Source organism: Sphaeramia orbicularis, chromosome 22 (assembly GCF_902148855.1).
Source record: "Sphaeramia orbicularis chromosome 22, fSphaOr1.1, whole genome shotgun sequence".
In the NCBI taxonomy this organism is placed as follows: Eukaryota; Metazoa; Chordata; class Actinopteri; order Kurtiformes; family Apogonidae; genus Sphaeramia; species Sphaeramia orbicularis.
The window spans coordinates 7,263,054-7,281,804 of NC_043978.1; the positions used below are offsets into that span (position 1 = coordinate 7,263,054).

General features: G+C 44.8%; 1 protein-coding gene across 1 annotated transcript; it reads right to left on the minus strand.

Annotated features, from left to right (window-relative positions):
* Positions 1 to 455: 455 nt before the first annotated feature.
* Positions 456 to 10,751, minus strand: LOC115413360 (4F2 cell-surface antigen heavy chain-like). The gene is made up of 8 exons (XM_030126152.1): positions 10,328 to 10,751; positions 9,714 to 9,904; positions 7,635 to 7,808; positions 6,749 to 6,846; positions 5,678 to 5,820; positions 5,220 to 5,526; positions 2,975 to 3,034; positions 456 to 1,089 (listed from the first exon to the last, which is right to left on the minus strand). The coding sequence occupies exons 1-8, from the start codon at positions 10,657 to 10,659 to the stop codon at positions 742 to 744; spliced, it is 1,653 nt and encodes a 550-aa protein (XP_029982012.1). The 5' UTR covers positions 10,660 to 10,751; the 3' UTR covers positions 456 to 741.
* Positions 10,752 to 18,751: the final 8,000 nt, after the last annotated feature.

Sequence of the window (18,751 nt, forward strand, 5' to 3'; positions counted from 1 at the left end):
CTGTACTTGTTGCCAACCTTTCTCTTCACAACATGTTTTGAGAGAGACATAACTGGAACTGGGTGATGGCATATATTTTCCGTCCACTTGATGTCACTCCGAAATATGTTTCAACTAAGTGACTAATGTTCATACTTCCCCAAGTACTTCGCGGTTGGCTAGCTTGACAACTGTTAAGAACAAATGCCACCAGAAGCTGTCACCAGACTATCTATGGTAGCCAATAAATGATAAAAATAAATGAAAGCGTGGCAACACTCAGCAGAAAGGTACGTTTGAAAACTTTGTGTGGTCCACACTAACACTAAACTTTGATGTAAAGTAGGGGGCCACAAAATATCATCCCGCAGGCCACATTTGGCCCCCGGGCCACAAGTTTGAAACCCCTGGTGTAAACAGTCCATATTTGTACTTTTATATTAAATGTACAAACGGTCCATATTTGGACACACAGACCATGCCTTTATTTCAGGGTTTTTATTTGGCTTCAACATCAATAAACAGCACAAAGGTCACATGACAGGAAGTGAACATTTATCCACCAATGAACACATCTTCATCATCATCTTCATCATCTGACACGAAGATACTGAAACAGGAGACGGAGGCGTTACCATGGAGATGCCATCGTCTACACACAAACCAGAACCGACGGAGGAGGAGGTCAGTGGAGGAGGAGATGGTCTTCTTTTCCCATGATGCTCAGCAGCGCCACCCTGCCCCGCCCCCGCCCCACCCCTCTCAGGCGTAGGGGAACTTGAGCAGCGCGGCGTGCCCAGCCTCCAGCCTCAGCGCCGTCAGCTCCACGTGGGCGTTGGCCGGCAGGGCACTGCTGTTGGTGCTCACCACTACAGTGGCCCAGCGGGGAAGCTCCACCCCACTCAGCCGTAGCTCCTCCCCCTCCTCCTCCGCCCAGTTGAAGGCCGCCAGGTAGCGCTGGCTCTGATCCCAGACCCGGAGGTAGGCCAGCGAGGAGGAGGAGTTAAAGAGGAGCACAAAGTCTCCAAACAGCAGCGAACGCTCCTTCACCCGGAGTTCACTGACAGTCTGGAAGAAAGAACGGCAGGAGCGACGCTGCAGGCGCTCCTCCTGGAAGAGAAGGAGGAGGAGTTAGAGGAGGAGTTAACAGAGAAGAGGAGGAGGAGGAGTTATCAAACAAATGAACATTTACTGACCTCAGTCTGTTGGGTGGGGGCTAACTGGAGCAGGAGCTAACTGGAGCTAGAGCTAACTGGAGCTAACTGGAGCTTGAGCTAACTAGAGCTAACTGGAGCTTGAGCTAACTGGAGCTAGAGCTAACTGGAGCTAACTGGAGCTTGAGCTAACTAGAGCTAACTGGAGCTTGAGCTAACTGGAGCTGACTGGAGCTTGAGCTAACTAGAGCTAACTGGAGTTAGAGCTAACTAGAGTTAACTGGAGCTAGAGCTAACTGGAGCTAACTAGAACTAACTGGAGGTGACTGGAGCTAGAGCTAACTGGAGTTTGAGCTAACTGGAGCTAACTGGAGCTGACTGGAGCTTGAGCTAACCGGAGCTGACTGGAGTTTGAGCTAACTAGAGCTAACTGGAGCTAGAGCTAACTAGAGCTAACTGGAGCTAGAGCTAACTAGACCTAACTGGAGCTGACTGGAGCTAGAGCTGACTGGAGCTAAAGTTAACTAGAGCTAACTAGAACTAACTGGAGCTGACTGGAGCTCGAACTAACTAGAGCTAACTGGAGCTAGAGCTAACTGCAGCTGACTGGAGCTGGAGCTGACTGGAGCTAGAGCTAACTGGAGCTTGAGCTAACTGGAGCTGACTGGAGCTAGAGCTTACTGGAGCTAACTGGAGATTGAGCAAACTGGAGCTGACTGGACCTTGAGCTAACTAGAGCTAACTGGAGCTAGAGCTAACTGGAGCTGACTGGAGCTTGAGCTAACTAGAGCTAACTGGAGCTAGAGCTAACTGGAGCTAACTGGAGCTTGAGCTAACTAGAGCTAACTGGAGCTTGAGCTAACTGGAGCTGACTGGAGCTTGAGCTAACTGGAGCTAACTGGAGCTTGAGCTAACTAGAGCTAACTGGACTTAGAGCTAACTAGAGTTAACTGGAGCTAGAGCTAACTGGAGCTAACTAGAACTAACTGGAGGTGACTGGAGCTAGAGCTAACTGGAGTTTGAGCTAACTGGAGCTAACTGGAGCTGACTGGAGCTTGAGCTAACCGGAGCTGACTGGAGCTTGAGCTAACTAGAGCTAACTGGAGCTAGAGCTAACTAGACCTAACTGGAGCTAGAGCTAACTAGACCTAGCTGGAGCTGACTGGAGCTAGAGCTGACTGGAGCTAAAGTTAACTAGAGCTAACTAGAACTAACTGGAGCTGACTGGAGCTCAAACTAACTAGAGCTAACTGGAGCTAGAGCTAACTGCAGCTGACTGGAGCTAGAGCTGACTGGAGCTAGAGGTAACTGGAGCTTGAGCTAACTAGAGCTGACTGGAGCTAGAGCTTACTGGAGCTAACTGGAGCTTGAGCTAACTAGAGCTAACTGGAGCTTGAGCTAACTGGAGCTAACTAGAACTAACTGGAGCTGACTGGAGCTTGAGCTAACTGGAGTTTGAGCTAACTGGAGCTGACTGGAGCTTGAGCTAACTAGAGTTAACTGGAGCTAGAGCTAACTAGAGCTAACTAGAACTAACTGGAGCTGACTGGAGCTAGAGCTAACGGGAGCTAACTGGAGCTAGAGCTAACTGGAGCTAAATGGAGCTGACTGGGGCTAGAGCTAAGTAGAGCTAACTGGAGCTAGAGCTAATTGGAACTAACTGGAGCTCACTAGAGCTGGAGCTAACTGGAGCTAATTGGAGCTAACTGAAGCTCAGACTGAGCCTATTGTTCCTGTTTATTATAGAATAGAATCAAAGTTTGGTCTATTTGTGACGTAACGTGTTGGTGTTAGAATGTGGACCCACAGTGTTAAAGGGGTTAAAGGTCAGGTGTGTTTACCTGTAGAGTCCCATTCAGCTCCTCGTCTGAGTCCCAAAGCATCTTGGGAAACTTCCCTCCCTTCAACAAAAAAGAATCAAAATGCGACTTTTAGCTTTGATAGAATTTTATCCACAAAACTAAATTTGATCTGTTTATGTTTACGATGTTTCTACATATGAACCAGTTGGAGCAGGTCCAGATTTAACCCAGGTTAAACCCAGTCTAAACCTTAACCCAGTTTAAACCCAGTCTAAACCTTAACCCAGTCTAAACCTAGTCTAAACCTTAACCCAGTTAAAAACACAGTCTAAACCCTAACCCAGTTTAAACACAGTCTAAACCTTAACCCAGTTTAAACCAAGTCTAAACCCTGACCCAGTTTAAACCCAGTCTAAACCTTAACCCAGCCTAAACCCAGTCTAAACCTTAACTTAGTCTAAACCCTAACCCAGGTTAAACCCAGTCTAAACCTTAACCTAGGTTAAACCCAATCTAAGTCTTAACCCAGGTTAAACCCAGTCTAAAACTTAACCCAGTCTAAACCCTAACTCAAGTTAAACCCAGTCTAAATCCTGACCCAGTTTAAACCCAGTCTAAACCTTAACCCAGTTTAAACACAGTCTAAACCCAGTCTAAACCCTGACCTAGTTTAAACCCAATCTAAACCTTAACCCAGTTTAAACTCAGTCTAAACATTAACCCAGTCTAAACCTTAACCCAGTCTAAACCCTAACCCAGGTTCAACCCAGTCTAAACCCTAACCCAGTTTAATCCCAGCCTAAACCTTAACCCAGTCTAAACCTTAACCCAGTTCAAACCCAGTCTAAACCCTAACCAAGTTTAAACCCAGTCTAAACCTTAACCCAGTCTGAACCCAGTCTAAACCCTGACCCAGTCGAAACCCAGTCTAAACCCTGACCCGTTTTAAACCCAGTCTAAATCCTAACCCAGTTTTAACCCATTCTAAATCCTGACCCATTTTAAACCCAGTCTAAACCCTGACCCAGTTTAAACACAGTCTAAACCTTAACCCAGTCTAAACCCTAACCCAGTTTAAACCCAGTCTAAATCTTAACCCAGTCTAAACCCTAACTCAGGTTAAACCCAGTCTAAACCCTGACCCAGTTTAAACCCAATCTAAACCTTAACCCTGTCTAAGCCCTAACCCAGTTTAAACCCAGTCTAAACCCTGACCTAGTTTAAACCCAATCTAAACCTTAACCCAGTTTAAACCCAGTCTAAACCTTAACCCAGTCTAAACCCAGTCTAAACCTTAACCCAGTTTAAACCCAGTCTAAACCCTAACCCAGGTTAAACCCAGTCTAAACCCTAACCCAGTTTAAACCCAGCCTAAACCTTAACCCAGTCTGAACCCAGTCTAAACCTTAACTTAGTCTAAACCCTAACCCAGGTTAAACCCAGCCTAAACCTTAACCTAGGTTAAACCCAATCTAAGCCTTAACCCAGGTTAAACCCAGTCTAAATCTTAACCCAGTCTAAACCCTAACTCAGGTTAAACCCAGTCTAAACCCTGACCCAGTTTAAACCCAATCTAAACCTTAACCCAGTCTAAACCCTAACCCAGTTTAAACCCAGTCTAAACCCTGACCCGTTTTAAACCCAGTCTAAACCCTGACCCAGTTTAAACCCAGTCTAAACCCTAACCCAGTTTAAACCCAGTCTAAACCTTAACCCAGTCTGAACCCAGTCTAAACCCTGACCCAGTCTAAACCCAGTCTAAACCCTGACCCGTTTTAAACCCAGTCTAAGCCCTAACCCAGTTTAAACCCATTCTAAACCCTGACCCATTTTAAACCTAGTCTAAACCCTGACCCAGTTTAAACCCAGTCTAAACCTTAACCCAGTCTAAACCCTAACCCAGTTTAAACCCAGTCTAAACCCTGACCCAGTCTAAACCCTGACCCATTTTAAACCTAGTCTAAACCCTGACCCAGCTTATACCCAGTCTAAACCTTAACCCAGTTTAAACCCAGTCTAAACCCTGATCCAGTTTAAACCCAGTGTAAACCCTGACCCACTTTAAACTCAGTCTAAACCTTAACCCAGTTTAAACCCTGACCCAGTTTAAACCCAGTCTAAACCCTAACCAAGTTTAAACCCAGTCTAAACCCTAACCCAGTTTAAACCTAGTCTAATCCCTAACCCAGTTTAAACCCAGATAGTTGTGACCCGGTCCGGTCTGGTCCGGTTCTGTTATGACCTGGTTTGGTTCTGTTGTGACCCGGTCCAGTCCGGTCCTCACCTCGTCCTTCAGTCCGATCTCGTCTCCGTAGTTGAAGACCGCCGTCCCCGGCAGCGTCAACAGCAGCAGCTGGTACAGTTGAACCAGAGCGGCCCCGCCCACTGAGGCCATGTGACCCTCGGCCCCCCCCTCCAGGCTCCACAGCAGGTTATTCTGACTGTGGGTCGAGTACAGGCGTTGCACGGACTGAGCGCGCTCCGTGGTATCTGCCCTCAGGACGCGGGACAGGAGGAGGTCAACCCTGGTAGACGACAGGAGAGCAGAGACGTCTTCAGCCGAGGACCGGTCGGTGACGCCGATCAGAACCCTGGAGGACATGGAGATGAGGATTAGAACGGACCCAGACCCGGGTCACGAAGACCAGGAACCAAGAACCACAACTGGAACCAGGTCTGGTTCAGTCTAATCTGGTCCAGTTCTGTTCAGTCCAGTCCGATCCAGTCCGGTCTGGTACTGACCTCTTGTGGGGTCGGTGGTCAGTCCAGTTCTGGACAATGGTCCGGATGTCGGTCCACAGAGACGGAACCACGGTGGCCACCCGTTCCACGCCCCCCAGCTGGACACCGTCCACGCCTTCGCTGAGCCAGAAGACCAGAGCGGACTGAGGGACAGACAGACAGTTATCTGAGGGTCCGTTTAGAGCCGCTCTAAACCAGACCCAGTCTAAACCAGGACCATCTGAGGGAACATGAGACCACAGCGGCCCCTACTGGGTCCACCTGGATTTGGATCAGACCACAAGGACCTGCACTAGGAATGGAACCCCTCCTCACATAAAGGTCTGATTATCTGAGGTTTAATCAGGTCCAGATTTTACAGACCTGATCCCAGACTTGATCCCAGGTCTGATCCCAGACCTGATCGAAACATAGCTCTACTGATCTGATCTGTGGAAACGTGAAGATGTTGATTAGATTAAATCAAATTAGTTTAGATTAGTTTACTTTAGATTAATTTAAATTAGTTTAGATTGAATGAGATTCATTTAGATTAAATTATATTAGTTTAGATTAAATTAGATTAGATAGAACCTCACTGATCCAGGACATTAAGGTTCCAGCAGCAGAACATTGAACAGATACAAAAACAATTAAAAAACAAGAAAAGCGCTCGGAGAGCACAGATCTCCGCCAAGACAGATCTGCCCGCCCCACCCCCACCCCCTCACGCCCTGATCACCACCAAAATTTAATAATTTCTTCCTTGTGCCAGTATCAACATTTCCTGAAAATTTCATGAAAATTCATCCATAACTTTTTGAGAATACACAAATACCTCACAATACCTCCTGGCGGAGGTAAAAAAAGGAAAATATACTACTACTACTACTACTGCTACTACTTCTATTACTACTACTACTACTACTACTATTACTACCACTACTACTACTACTACTACTACTACTACTACTAATAATAATAATAATCTTTGTTTCTGTTTCGGTTCTGTTGTTACATGTCGTTCCTCACATGCTGAAACATTTCAGCATGATTGGACGCTTGGACATGTGACCTCGTAAACGCTCTCACCTTCAGTCTCTCAGCGACGCTGGTCACTGTGACGTTGGAGAACCAGGGTCCAGACGAGCCCAGGTAGTTCGGAGTTAGATCCAGAACCACCGAAATGCCTGCAGGGACACCGTCAAACAGTTTGTACTTCAGTCTGACCTGGATCTACTGGGTCTGACCTGGATCTACTGAGTCTGACCTGGATCTACTGAGCCTGAAGTGGATCTACTGAGTCTAAAGTGGGCCTGCTTGGTCTGATCTGGATCTACTCAGTCTAAAGTGGGCCTACTCAGTCTGACCCGGATCAACTGAGGAAGAAAATTTGTGATTTGAGAACACAGAAGGCACCTTTTGCTCTATGTTTCCTGCCGTGTTAACCTGTTTAGCATTAACCACTGATGTTTTGATTATATGTTAAGATGCCTCCACCAGGTCTGACAGACTTACCCTCCTTCCCCTTGGTGTGAACCCCGCCCCCTTTTCTGGAGTGTGGCCCCCTCCCCTTTCCCTTGAATGTAAATTCCCTTGGCTCCTTCCTGAAGTACAACCCCCTTTTTCTTCATTTCTTTGTTTATCTTTAGTTTTCTGTTGACTGCTTTGAAGTAACTGTATAAATACCATCTGAAAACGTAGATTCAGGGTCAGACTACCGAAACAGACTGTCTGCATCTGTAATCTCACCGTGCTCCGGAACACTAAATAAAGCTCCACTCATCGCAGCAAACTTTAAACCAGGTTTTGTGATTTTTCTTCAACACTGAAGTGGATCTACTGAGTCTAAAGTGGATCTACTCATTCTAAAGTGGATCTACTCAGTCAGTTAAACTCATATTCGTAAAATAGCGGCTGTGATTCTCAATGGACCATCACGGACCCGGTTGGTTCTGATGCAGTTCCAGATCCTCACCCTTCTTGTGGGCCGCCTGGACCAGGCCTTTAAACTGTTCCAGGTTCCCAACGTCCGGCGAAACCTCCTCAAAGCTCAGATTCATGGCATCGTCAGGCGGAGCCACATGGACTGGACCGACCAGCAAACCTTTGACCTTCAGCTCTGACAGACGGTCCACCTTCTGCTCCAGACCTGAGACCAGGACACCAGAATCAGAACCAGAACCAGACGCAACAGTGGCTTCACACGGATATTCAATCCAATAGAATATTTAGCTTTGACTCTGGGTCTATATGTTCTATTTCTACTGGCAGTATTAAGACCTAGGAACCAGGAACCAGGACTGGAACCAGGAACCAGGACTAGAGCCAGGAACCAAGACTGGTACCAGTACTAGAACCAGGAACCAAGACTGGAACCAGGAACCAGGAATAGAACCATGAACCAGGACTGCAACCAGGAATCAGGACTGGACCCAGACCTGGTCCAGCCCAGTCATTAGTGTTTCACATATGAGTGCATTCATGTCCACTGAGGGGGTGGGGTTTATGGGACCACTAGAGGGAGCAGTGATAATGAGAACCAGAAAGAAACAACTGTCTGAGTCCTAGACCAGAAGTGATTCAACAGTGGACAGAATGGACTTAGATGGACATGTGAGCGGTTCTTCGACACGGGTCTGTTGGATTCTGAGGCTGATGAGGGTACACAGTTATTATGGGATGGATGGTCTTCTGGTTGCTAAGGGTACGTTTGCACGGCAACACTAGGATCTAATTCCGCAAAGATTTCTCCTTTGCGTTATAAAATCATTCCGCGTTAAGACGAAGCCGCTATGATAACGATCTGCGTTAACATGAGTCCGCGAGAACGGCTGAATACGCTGTAGTGGCCATGCCAGACCCGTAGCTGGTGATGTAGAGCTGTAGTGAAACAGTGGCGGTAAAACACGTGCCTGCGCACAAACGATTTCCGGTTTAGACAGCTTTTAAATGAGAAGAAGAAGAAGAGGCATTGGTGAATATAAGAAATGCGTCTCCGCTGGTAAGAGTGTAGACGCAGTAAGTCTAACTTTTGGTGGAGAAGCGACAGCAAACTGAGCACAGTTAGCAGCACGTATGTTGTTCTGAAACCGGCCATTGTTGTTGTGGTTGTTCCTTCTTTTTCTGCAGCTTTATTGTGTCAGAGGCTGGCAAACCAGCTTGGAGGCGCATTACCGCCACCAACTGGCCTGGAGTGGGTTAACTGGCGGTTCTTGGCTGCGCACGCATGCGGTGACGTCATATTTTACCCCGGAACGCTCCGATTCGCGTTAACAGGGAGCTGAAATGCGGAGCGTATCGATAACATTCCACCCTGGACCCTGGTATCAAAAGTTTCCGGATTCAGGCACTCTAGGCACCATTTCCATGTTAACAGAAGGCTAATCCGCGATGAAATCTTCCCGGAGTCGACTGAATCCTACGCCGTGTAAACGGCCCCTAAGTTTGTTGATATGTGGTTCGGACTAAACGCTGACAGTTTGGAGCTTCTTTTTGGATTCAAACAGAAGTTTAGTTCAGCTACTGACAACAAAAACAGAGTTTAGCTAACAGAGCTAAGTTAACAGAGCTAAGCTAACAGAGCAAAGATAACAGAGCTAAGTTAACAGAGCTAAGTTAACAGAGCTAAGCTAACAGAACTAAAATAAAAGAGCTAAACTAACAGAGCTAAGCTACCAGAGCTAAGTTAACAGAGCTAAGAGCTTACTTCCTTTAACTCATACATGAACAAATATTGAACCATTTTAATAATTTTAATGTTTTATATCTATCATATATTCTGTAAAAATGTCTGAGAATAAGAGATGGTTTTATTGATTCTAAATAACAATAAACTCTTATTTATTTATTCATTTATTTATTATTACTTTATTATTTTATTTTTATTATTCTTTCTAAACAACTATAAACTCTTAATTATTTATTATGTCCAGAACCACAGAACCGGTCTGAAGAACCCGGACAGGTTCTGGTCCAGACTGATGTGTGTGTGTATGTGTGTGTGTGTGTGTGTGTGTGTGTGTGTGCGCGCGCGCGCGCGCGCGCTGGTCCTCACCCTTCAGGTTCTGGGTCTCACTGAAGGCCTGGATATTGCCGACCCGGTACAGGGGTCCGTGGGTCCACCAGCGGGTCGGAGGCAGGTCTCGGCACCGCGGCGCCTGCAGGATGATGAGGACCGCCCCCCCCAGCATCCCCAACCAGCCCAACCAGAACACCACCAGCAGGGCCCAGCGGGTCCGGACCCACCTACACCAGGACACAGGGGGGTTAGAGGGGTCAAAGGGGTCTGGACCGGACCGGACCAGACCAGACTAGATTGGACAGGACTCTGGTTCACAGCGACCCGGGTTTTAGATTCATCTTTAGTGTGATTCTGTTCTAGTGATGTGGTCTGATGTGGACTGATCCGATGTGGTCTGATGTGGTCTGATGTGGACTGGTCTGATGTGGTCTGATGTGGACTGATCTGATGTGGTCTGATGTGGACTGGTCTGATGTGAACTGGTCTGACGTGGTCTGACGTAAACCGATCTAATGTAGACTGATGTGGACTGATGTTATCCGATGTGGACTGGTGGTCTAATGCGGTCTAATGTGATCGAGTCTGATGCGGACCGGGCCCCCCGCCCTGTGTGCTGTGCTGTGCTGTGGTGCGTTCACGGTCCTCACCCCGGGGTCCCCGCCACCCTCAGCAGCTCCTCTTTGTTCAGTCCGGTGAACTGGACCTGGTCCTCCTCGTCCTCCGGGATCTTCAGCTTCACGGCCCCGTTCTTCTCGGCCCCGTTCCCGGCTGCGGCTCCGTCCGCGGGCCGCTGCTCCCCCCCGGTCATCGGCTGCTTCTCCTGCTCCTCCTGGTCCTGGTCCTGGTCCAGATCCGCTTCGCTCACGTCGGCCTCCGTCGCATCAGCATCCGGAGGCACCTGATCCGCATCCGGACCGGTCCTAGCCGCATCCCGGTCCGGCGCGTCCTTAAGCTCCAGGTGGGTCTCGTCCGGGTTCATGGTCCGTGGTTCTGGGTGGTTCTGGGTGGTCCTGGACGGTCACACAGCGGGTCGTGTCAGTGATGAGCGAGCGCGTGTCGGTGGATCCACGGTCTGTGAGGCGTTCACTGACTGTCGGAAGGATGGAAACACGTGACCCCCCCCAACCCCCTGATACGGATTCAGACTATGATCAAAAACTCAGAGATTTTTTTTATAATCACTTACATGTGTTTTAAAAATGTAGAACATCCTTTAATTTACTCCTTCAGTTTCAATGCATTTGAAAAAATCTGGCCTTTAGTTTGGAAAAAAAAAAAAAAAAAAAAAAGCAACAAAACAAGAAGAAAAACCAAAAAACACAACGAAATAACACAGGTAGAGTGAAATGTTTCAACGATATAACAAACGACAAAAATTATGTCAAAGATGCAAAACAAAAACCAAAAAGAAGCAACAAAATGATGACAATTATTGTAAAATATGCATAAAAATTGTATTTATATATGCTTAAGTAATGTCAAAATTCAGTAAAATGACAATTATGTAAAAGGTGAAACAAATTTGCAGAAAAATGAGAAAATGTCACAAAACAGGGTAAAAATACAAAAAAGATAAACATGATGTCGAACATACAACGCAAAGAGAAAAGAAACAAAATGATGAAAATCAGGCAACAAAAAGCAACTAAAGAATTAAAAATATTATTAAATATGCAACAAAATTACATAATTACATGCGTTTTAAAAATTAAGAACATCCTTTAATTTACTCCTTCAGTTTCAGTGCATTTGAAGAAATCTGGCCTTTAGTTTAGTAAAAAAAAAAAAAATAACACAACAGGCAACAAAACAAGAAGAAAACTTAAAAGATACAACAAAATAACAGAGCAAAATGAACGATAGAACAAATGATAAAAATTATGTCAAAGATTGTGACAAACAGCTGTTTGTCACTGTTAAGTATGAATACAGGCACCTCTTTTTCACTTAAGCGTTTTAACTTACACATGTAGTTTACAGCACTTTAAACAAACATATTTGCACAAACAAAATAATTGCACATGATTGATTTTTAAAGTAGTTTATTGATTTTATGGTCTTTCGTTTTCAGTTTTTACATCCAGTGGTACTTTTTTTTTTAATTGATGATTGCTTGGCCCTGGAGAAAAGGGAGACATAAATTAGATCACAGAGAGTGCAAAGTAAATGTGCAGTATTGAAGTTTAACTTTGTTTAGTGTCTGTGTGAGTGGATTTTAAAGTGTTTAGTGAATGGTGTTTTAGTGTGTTTGTACTTACCCCGCCCTTGTGTCCAGGTCCGTTAGCGAAAAGAGTCCCTGCATGAACAGCAGCCCTTAAGAAGGTTCCGGCCTGGACCAAGGCAGGGAAATGTGTGGGGGAGCCTGGAGGTGTTTTATTGGTTTATGGGTTTTTATTTATCTTTGGTGTCTAGGTTTAGAGTTTTTAGATGTATAGCTTGGGTTTTATAGAGGTTAAGGTTGTGGGTTTTAGTTATGGAGGTTTTAGATTAGTTTAAACAATTTATGTAGATTTGTAACTCCCCTGTGGAGTTGTAGTGGTTTTATTCAGTTAGTAGAACAGTATAAAAGGCGCCCATTTTCGTCAGTTGTGGTTCTACTGCTGGAGAAGACAGTGCTACTCCAACCTCCATATGCACTTGCACTTTATTTGGCAGTCGCACTTTGTTAGCGCCTGCACTTTTGTCTGGAAAAAGGATTATTGAAAATATTTTTAAAAAATTGTGGACCACGCCATCTCCTGCCTCTACCTCATCTCCTTCCTCGCTTCACTGACCTCCAACCGCTAAACGGCCAGCCTGTGTCACAAAGATGCAAAACAAAAATGGAAAAGAAGCAACAAAATGATGAAAATTATTGTAAAATATGCATATATATATATATATATATATATATATATATATATATATATATATATATATATATGCTAAATGTCAAAATTCAATAAAAGGATATCAATTATGTAAAAGGGGGAACAAATATGCAGAAAAATGAGAAAATGTCACAAAACGGTAAAAATACAAAAAGGACAAAACATACAGCACATAGAGAAAAGAAACAGAACGATAAAAATCAGGCAAAGAAATGCAACTAAATGATTAAAATTATTGTTAAATATACAACAAAATGACATAAAAGATTAAACAAATGTGCAAAAGTCATATTAAAATGCAATAAAATAATGAAAGTTCTGTACAAGACAAAAAGAACTTCAAACAAAAAAGAACAAAAAAATTCTGTCAAACATTCAATGGAAAAACAGAAAAGAAACAACACGATGAAAATTTGGTTTAAAAAAAGAAAGCAACAATTAAGATGAAAAACCAAGAAGAAGACAACATCAAAGACAAAACGAAATAACACAGAGTGAAATGTATGAAAGATGGAACAAAATGACATAAAAGATGAAACAAAAAGAGCAAAAGTCCTGGAAAAATGCAATAAAATAATGAAAGTGATGCAAATTAAATTATATAAAAGATGCAACAAAACAAGAAAGATTCACACAAGAACAATTATGTTCAAACTGCAAAACAATGAAAATGATATAAAATATGGAACAAGTGAAAAACTAAGAAAAAGACACGAGAAAAGACAAAAATAATGTAAAACATAGAAAATACAACAAAGAAAATATACAACAAAATGGTGAAGGAGTTCAAATTAGTTTTATTTGTATAACAGTTTTAAAAATAAAACATAAATATTTAAATGCACTTTCATTCTGAAACCATGAAAACCATGTGACAGATGTAAAATAATTAAACAAACCATTCACTTCAATCAATAAAATAAAAACATAATACTGAATGATAATAAATAAAATAATAATAAAACACCAGGGTGACTCAGTTTCCAACGGCTGAAGCTCACATTTCCAACTCTGACGCGGGACAGTGAATGCAGCGTCAAACTGGATTGGTCCAGTTTTTGTTGCAGGGTCATTTCTCCTTCAGACGCATCAGCACAATCAACTGTCACATGGTCCTGATGGAGCGCGTGCAGTCTGCTCATGCATGTGATTTCCTGTGGGCATGGCCGAGTCCAGGCGCTGAGTCAGCCGATCTGAGGGACAGCAAGTCAGAGTCAAGGACAGGAAGTGCTATGGCGTCCACAGGAAGTACAACGGTGTCCACAGGAAGTACAACGGTGTCCACAGGAAGTACAACGGTGTCCACAGGAAGTACAACGGTGTCCACAGGAAGTGCAAGAAGAAGAGGAGGAGACCAGAAAACACCATGAACTGTCTTAGACCAAAACCTGGGCTGGGTCTACCTCAGTCCAGACCTGAACCAGAACCACCATGTCTTGCTCTTCTCCCATTGGTCAGTTGGAGTCCACTTCCTGTTTCCTGTTCATCTCATAAACCACATCCTGTGGTGGGTCCAACCCCCCCTGTTTACATATGGACCGTGGGTGCAGACTTTCACAATAAGACCCAGACTTTCACAATAAGACCCAGACTTTCACAATAAGACCTAGACTTTCACAATAAGACCCAGACTTTCACAATAAGACCCAGACTTTCACAATAAGACCTAGACTTTCACAATAAGACCCAGACTTTCACGATAACACACAGACTTTCACGATAACACACAGACTTTCACAATAATACACAGACTTTCACAATAACACACAGACTTTCACAATAAGATGCAGACTTTCACAATAAGACGCAGACTTTCACAAACCCTGCCACCTGGCCCAGAGCTTGCTTTCCTCTGAAGGGAGCATGACCAGGACTTTCTGACCAGGTTCAAAGCCCCTCTCCCAGGCTGCTGAGTAATACCACGACTTTTGTTTGTGTTGGGAAGTCCTCATGTGCTCATGGGCCAGGGCAGTCATCCTCTCCAGCTTCTCTCTCATCTTGAGCACATAGGACACTACATTTAAAGACTCTTGATCATTTTGTCCCCCCTCCCACAGTTCCTTCAGTACGGTCAAAAGTCCCCTCACTTCTCAAAAGGAGAAAACCCTGTGGAGGCTTGTGGGACCTCTCTGTATATGCAAACAGGATGTATGGGTCCCAGTCTGAACCAGTTTCATTCACAAATTTGTGAAGCATCTGTTTTAATGTCTGGTTAAACCTCTCAGTGAGTCCATCTGTTTGTGAGTGATATGGTGTTGTTCTAACTCCCCGGATACCCAGCAGCTGATATACATCTTTAAGCAGCTTGGACATGAAATTGGTGCCCTGATCAGTAAGTATCTCCTGAGGAAACCCCACCCTTGCAAACAGCTGCACTAAGCACAAGGCAACCGTCTTTGCTTTCACAGATTTTAGAGGAAAAACTTCTGGATATTTGGTGCATAGTCTGTTATTACCAGCATGAAGCGGTTACCTGATTTACTCTTTTCCAACAATGTCCATACCAAGGCACTGAAATGGTGTACTTACAACAGGAAGAGGCTGGAGGGGAGCTTTGGTGGGAAGTCTGGCTCATGTTATTTGGCACTCTGTACAGCTCATGCAAAACTGCAGAACATCTTTACGAAGGCCAAGACAGTAGAAACAGTTTCTGATGCGGGCGAAGGTCTTATGTTTCCCTAGGTGGCCAGCCCAGGGAATAGAATGGCCCAAGTTCAAAACCATTTTTCTAACTGGTCTGGGAACAACCAGCTGTTTAGATGACCCTTGTTGTCTGTAAAGAATGTCATTTTCAATGCAGAAATCATTTTTCTTCACCTTAGCATCCTCCAAGTACTTTGTTATGCCGTGTCTCCAGTATGTGGAACCAGCTTGACTTGGCTCGGGTACCAGGTCCTATTCCAGACCGTTTCCATTACAGGATACTACCAACTTTACAGTACCTAGTCATCATAGCGATGCTGCGCGTTACTTCCGTGTCGTCTGCTCAGAGTCCCTGATAAAGTCACTCATTGCGTGTTGTCTCGTCAAACTCATGCTGAATTTTTACGTCTGAATCTCCTGGACAAACCATGGTGTAGTTTAACTGGCTGTCATCATGTGGATGAACCTACCACTATAGTTACTGTCAACTTCTGCATCTGTTTTTTGTAAAAGGGTGGGTCACAGAGAAAACTATCTGACCAATCAGTGGCCTGCAGTGTTTACACGTCACCTTTTAGTCTCTGGTCCCCAGTCCTGGAACCTTGGCAGAGGTGATACCAAAAAACTAGTACCAGGTACCAGATTCCAGGTCCGTTTTCGTAATGGAAATGCAAAAAGGCCGAGTCGAGTTGAGTCGAGCTGATACCATGTAGTGGAAACACGGCATTATACTTTCATCCCGGTACTGCAGCTCTACAATAGTACCAGGTATTTTGAAATCTTGCAGTACCTCAAGCTTTGGTGACTCAGGGGGGGTTACCACAGTCCCTTGAAACTTCTCTCTCTTCCGCTGCCTCCTGGATTTGTGCTCCTTGGTCTGCTCTGTGGGAAGCTCAGTATTATAGAAAAGCAATGTGACTGCTTTGCCTGAGCCCAAGTCAGAGCAACATTACACAGGTGAGCTGGTTACAACAGATCAATTAGCACAGGTATGTCATCACCCAACATGACAGGAAATGGTAAGTTGTCCACTACACCAACATTTAGCAGGTAAGTCTGTCCTTTCACTGTTCCATAGATATCAGCTGTAGGATATATCTTCTCATCACCATAGACACAGCAGATGGGAATGGTCTCACTGGTGCAAACAGACTGAGGTGAAACATACCTGCGCTGAACCAATGTCTGTGGACTTCCTGTGTCAATTTGGGCTCTTACTGCATGTCCATTTATCTCCACAGATGTCTCCTTTGAGGGCCGTGCCAGCTCGCTGATCGTTAGTGTGCAACATAACTCAAAAAGTTATGGACAGATTTGGATGAAATTTTCAGGGTTTGTTGGAAATGGGATAAGGAAGAAATGATTAAATTTTGGTGGTATTCGGGGGCGGGGGGGCCCACGGGGGGGGCCCACTGATCAGCCTTGGCGGAGGTCTACGCTCTCCGAGTGCTTCTAGTTTTATTTATTTTTATCACTTATGGGCTACCATAGATAATCTCATAACAGCTTCCAGCAACATTTGTTGTCAACGGTTGTCAAGCTAGTCAACCACGAAGTACCTTGAGAAGTATAAACATTAGTCACTTAGTTGAAACATATTCCGAAGTGACACCAAGTGGACAGAAAATATCTGCTATCACTAGGGATGGGAATCGATAACGATCCCGATTCCATTATCAGTTTTGCTTATCGATCCGATTCCTTATCGATTCTCTTATCGATTCTCATTGGGTGGGGGAATTAAAGAGTACAAACCGGCGTGTTTGCATTAAGTGTCTTTTATATTTCCATCTCTGCACAGAAAATATAACATATACAGTATGTACAAATAATAATAATAACAGATGACGCTGGGCCCGGTTTGGGGGGGGGGCTCAGGTACGTGCAGTGAAAGTGAAACTTAAGACACTTTACTAATTCCTCTATTGCCGCATTTCCACTACGTGGAACCGGTTCGGCTCAGCCCGTCTCTCGTTGTTGTGAACCTCATTTCTCCTATCTTCGGAAACTTGTATTTGGGTATGACGTTTGTTGCCTGCACCGGAATCGGAACTGGGCCCGACATTCACTCTGCCGCTACATTCACAAGGGTCGCTAAGTAGTGTATCAAGTACGTGACATTCCTGTAAATGAATCACATGCTGTGGACAAATGTTTGAACAGATTGGAGGGATTCCACCCTTTAGAAGAAATGGAAGCTTTGACAGTGTCCCCGTGGACTGGGTGTTATTTTTTTAGACTGTTTGTTTCTGCCTCAACGCCATGTTGGCTATGTTCTGACCAAAACAATGCAGCGTATGCATGACGTCATCGCACATGTGCAACGAAGATGGAATCGATAAACAGAATCATTAAGCAGGCTGGCAAACGATTCCAAGGAATCGAGCTACCGGGATCCGGTTCTCAAAAAGAACCGGTTCTCAATTCCTATCCCTAGCTATTACCCAGTTCTAGTCAAGTCTCTCTCAAAATGTGCCATCAAGAGAAAGGTTGGCAATGAGCTCAGGAAATTTCAGGAAAAGTGGGAGCCTGAATATTTTTTGTCAAGCTCAGGGACACCCCTATGTGTCTCATATGCAGAGAAAGTTGCGGTGTATAAGGAATACAACGTCTGACATCATTACTCAACTAGACATGCTGAGGATTATAAAAAATACCAGGGAGATGAGAGAAAGAACCGGGTCGCCAATCTTAAAAAAATGTCTATTGAGGCAACAAGATTTATTGAAGAAAGCAAACAAGGAGAATGAAGCAGCAGTCGAAGTTAGCTACAAGGTGAGTGAGACGATTGGTAGGGCTGGAAAGCCATTCAAAGAAGGAGAGTTCATCAAAAAGTGCATGTTACTGGCTCCGAGTAAAGTATGGAAACCCTTTTTTTGTGGAATACTTAATGCGGCCCAGCCTGACCCAGACTCTACCTCCAGTGGCCCCCAGGTAAGTTGAGTTTGAGACCCCTGCCCTTTATGGATCTGGAGAAGGTTAGCTAGGTCTGCTAATGTAGGCTCATTCTGGTCCTCTTCCTCCCCGTCCTCCATATTAAGCAGTCCACCAACAGCTCCACACACCCAGTGGTGCTGCTTGCCATTAGGCAAGGCAGGCAGCTGCTTGGGGCCCCTAAGCCAGCAGGGGCCCCCAAAGGACCAACAGACTTGACACAAACAGTCTAAAGAATAAGTTCACTACACAGCAGCAGTGAGAAGTTGCAGTAACAGCTAGCTGTCTCAAATTCTCTGAAGGGGCCCCCTGAGTCCAAATTGCCCCTCCCCCACCTGTGTGTGTACATATACCAGTGACGTGCAGTGGGGTTCATGGCTGGGGAGGCACTGACTCTTTCAGAGCCAGATCTACAAATATATGGTGGCCTGAGAAACTGGAATAGAGAGAGTGAGCCAAAGGAATGGCCTGGGTATATGGGCTCTGCATCAAGTCAGCATAGGTAGACTGGCAGGAACTCAACAGGAAACCTTCAAAAAGAGCCATTTCAAACTAAAAATTAAAAAAAACTTTATGGTCTTACCTTTATTTGTACATGAAATCCATGCGCCGATCCTGGTGAAT

Bases quoted from the DNA above. Each gene is read 5' to 3' on its own strand.
- LOC115413360 (XM_030126152.1), bottom strand. From the start codon at position 10,659: ATGAACCCGGACGAGACCCACCTGGAGCTTAAGGACGCGCCGGACCGG. The intron at 9,905-10,327 runs GTGAGGACCGTG...GTCCTGGTGTAG, and splicing joins AGGGTGGCGGGGACCCCGGG to GTGGGTCCGGACCCGCTGGG. The intron at 7,809-9,713 runs GTGAGGACCAGC...TCCTGGTCTCAG, and splicing joins TGAGACCCAGAACCTGAAGG to GTCTGGAGCAGAAGGTGGAC.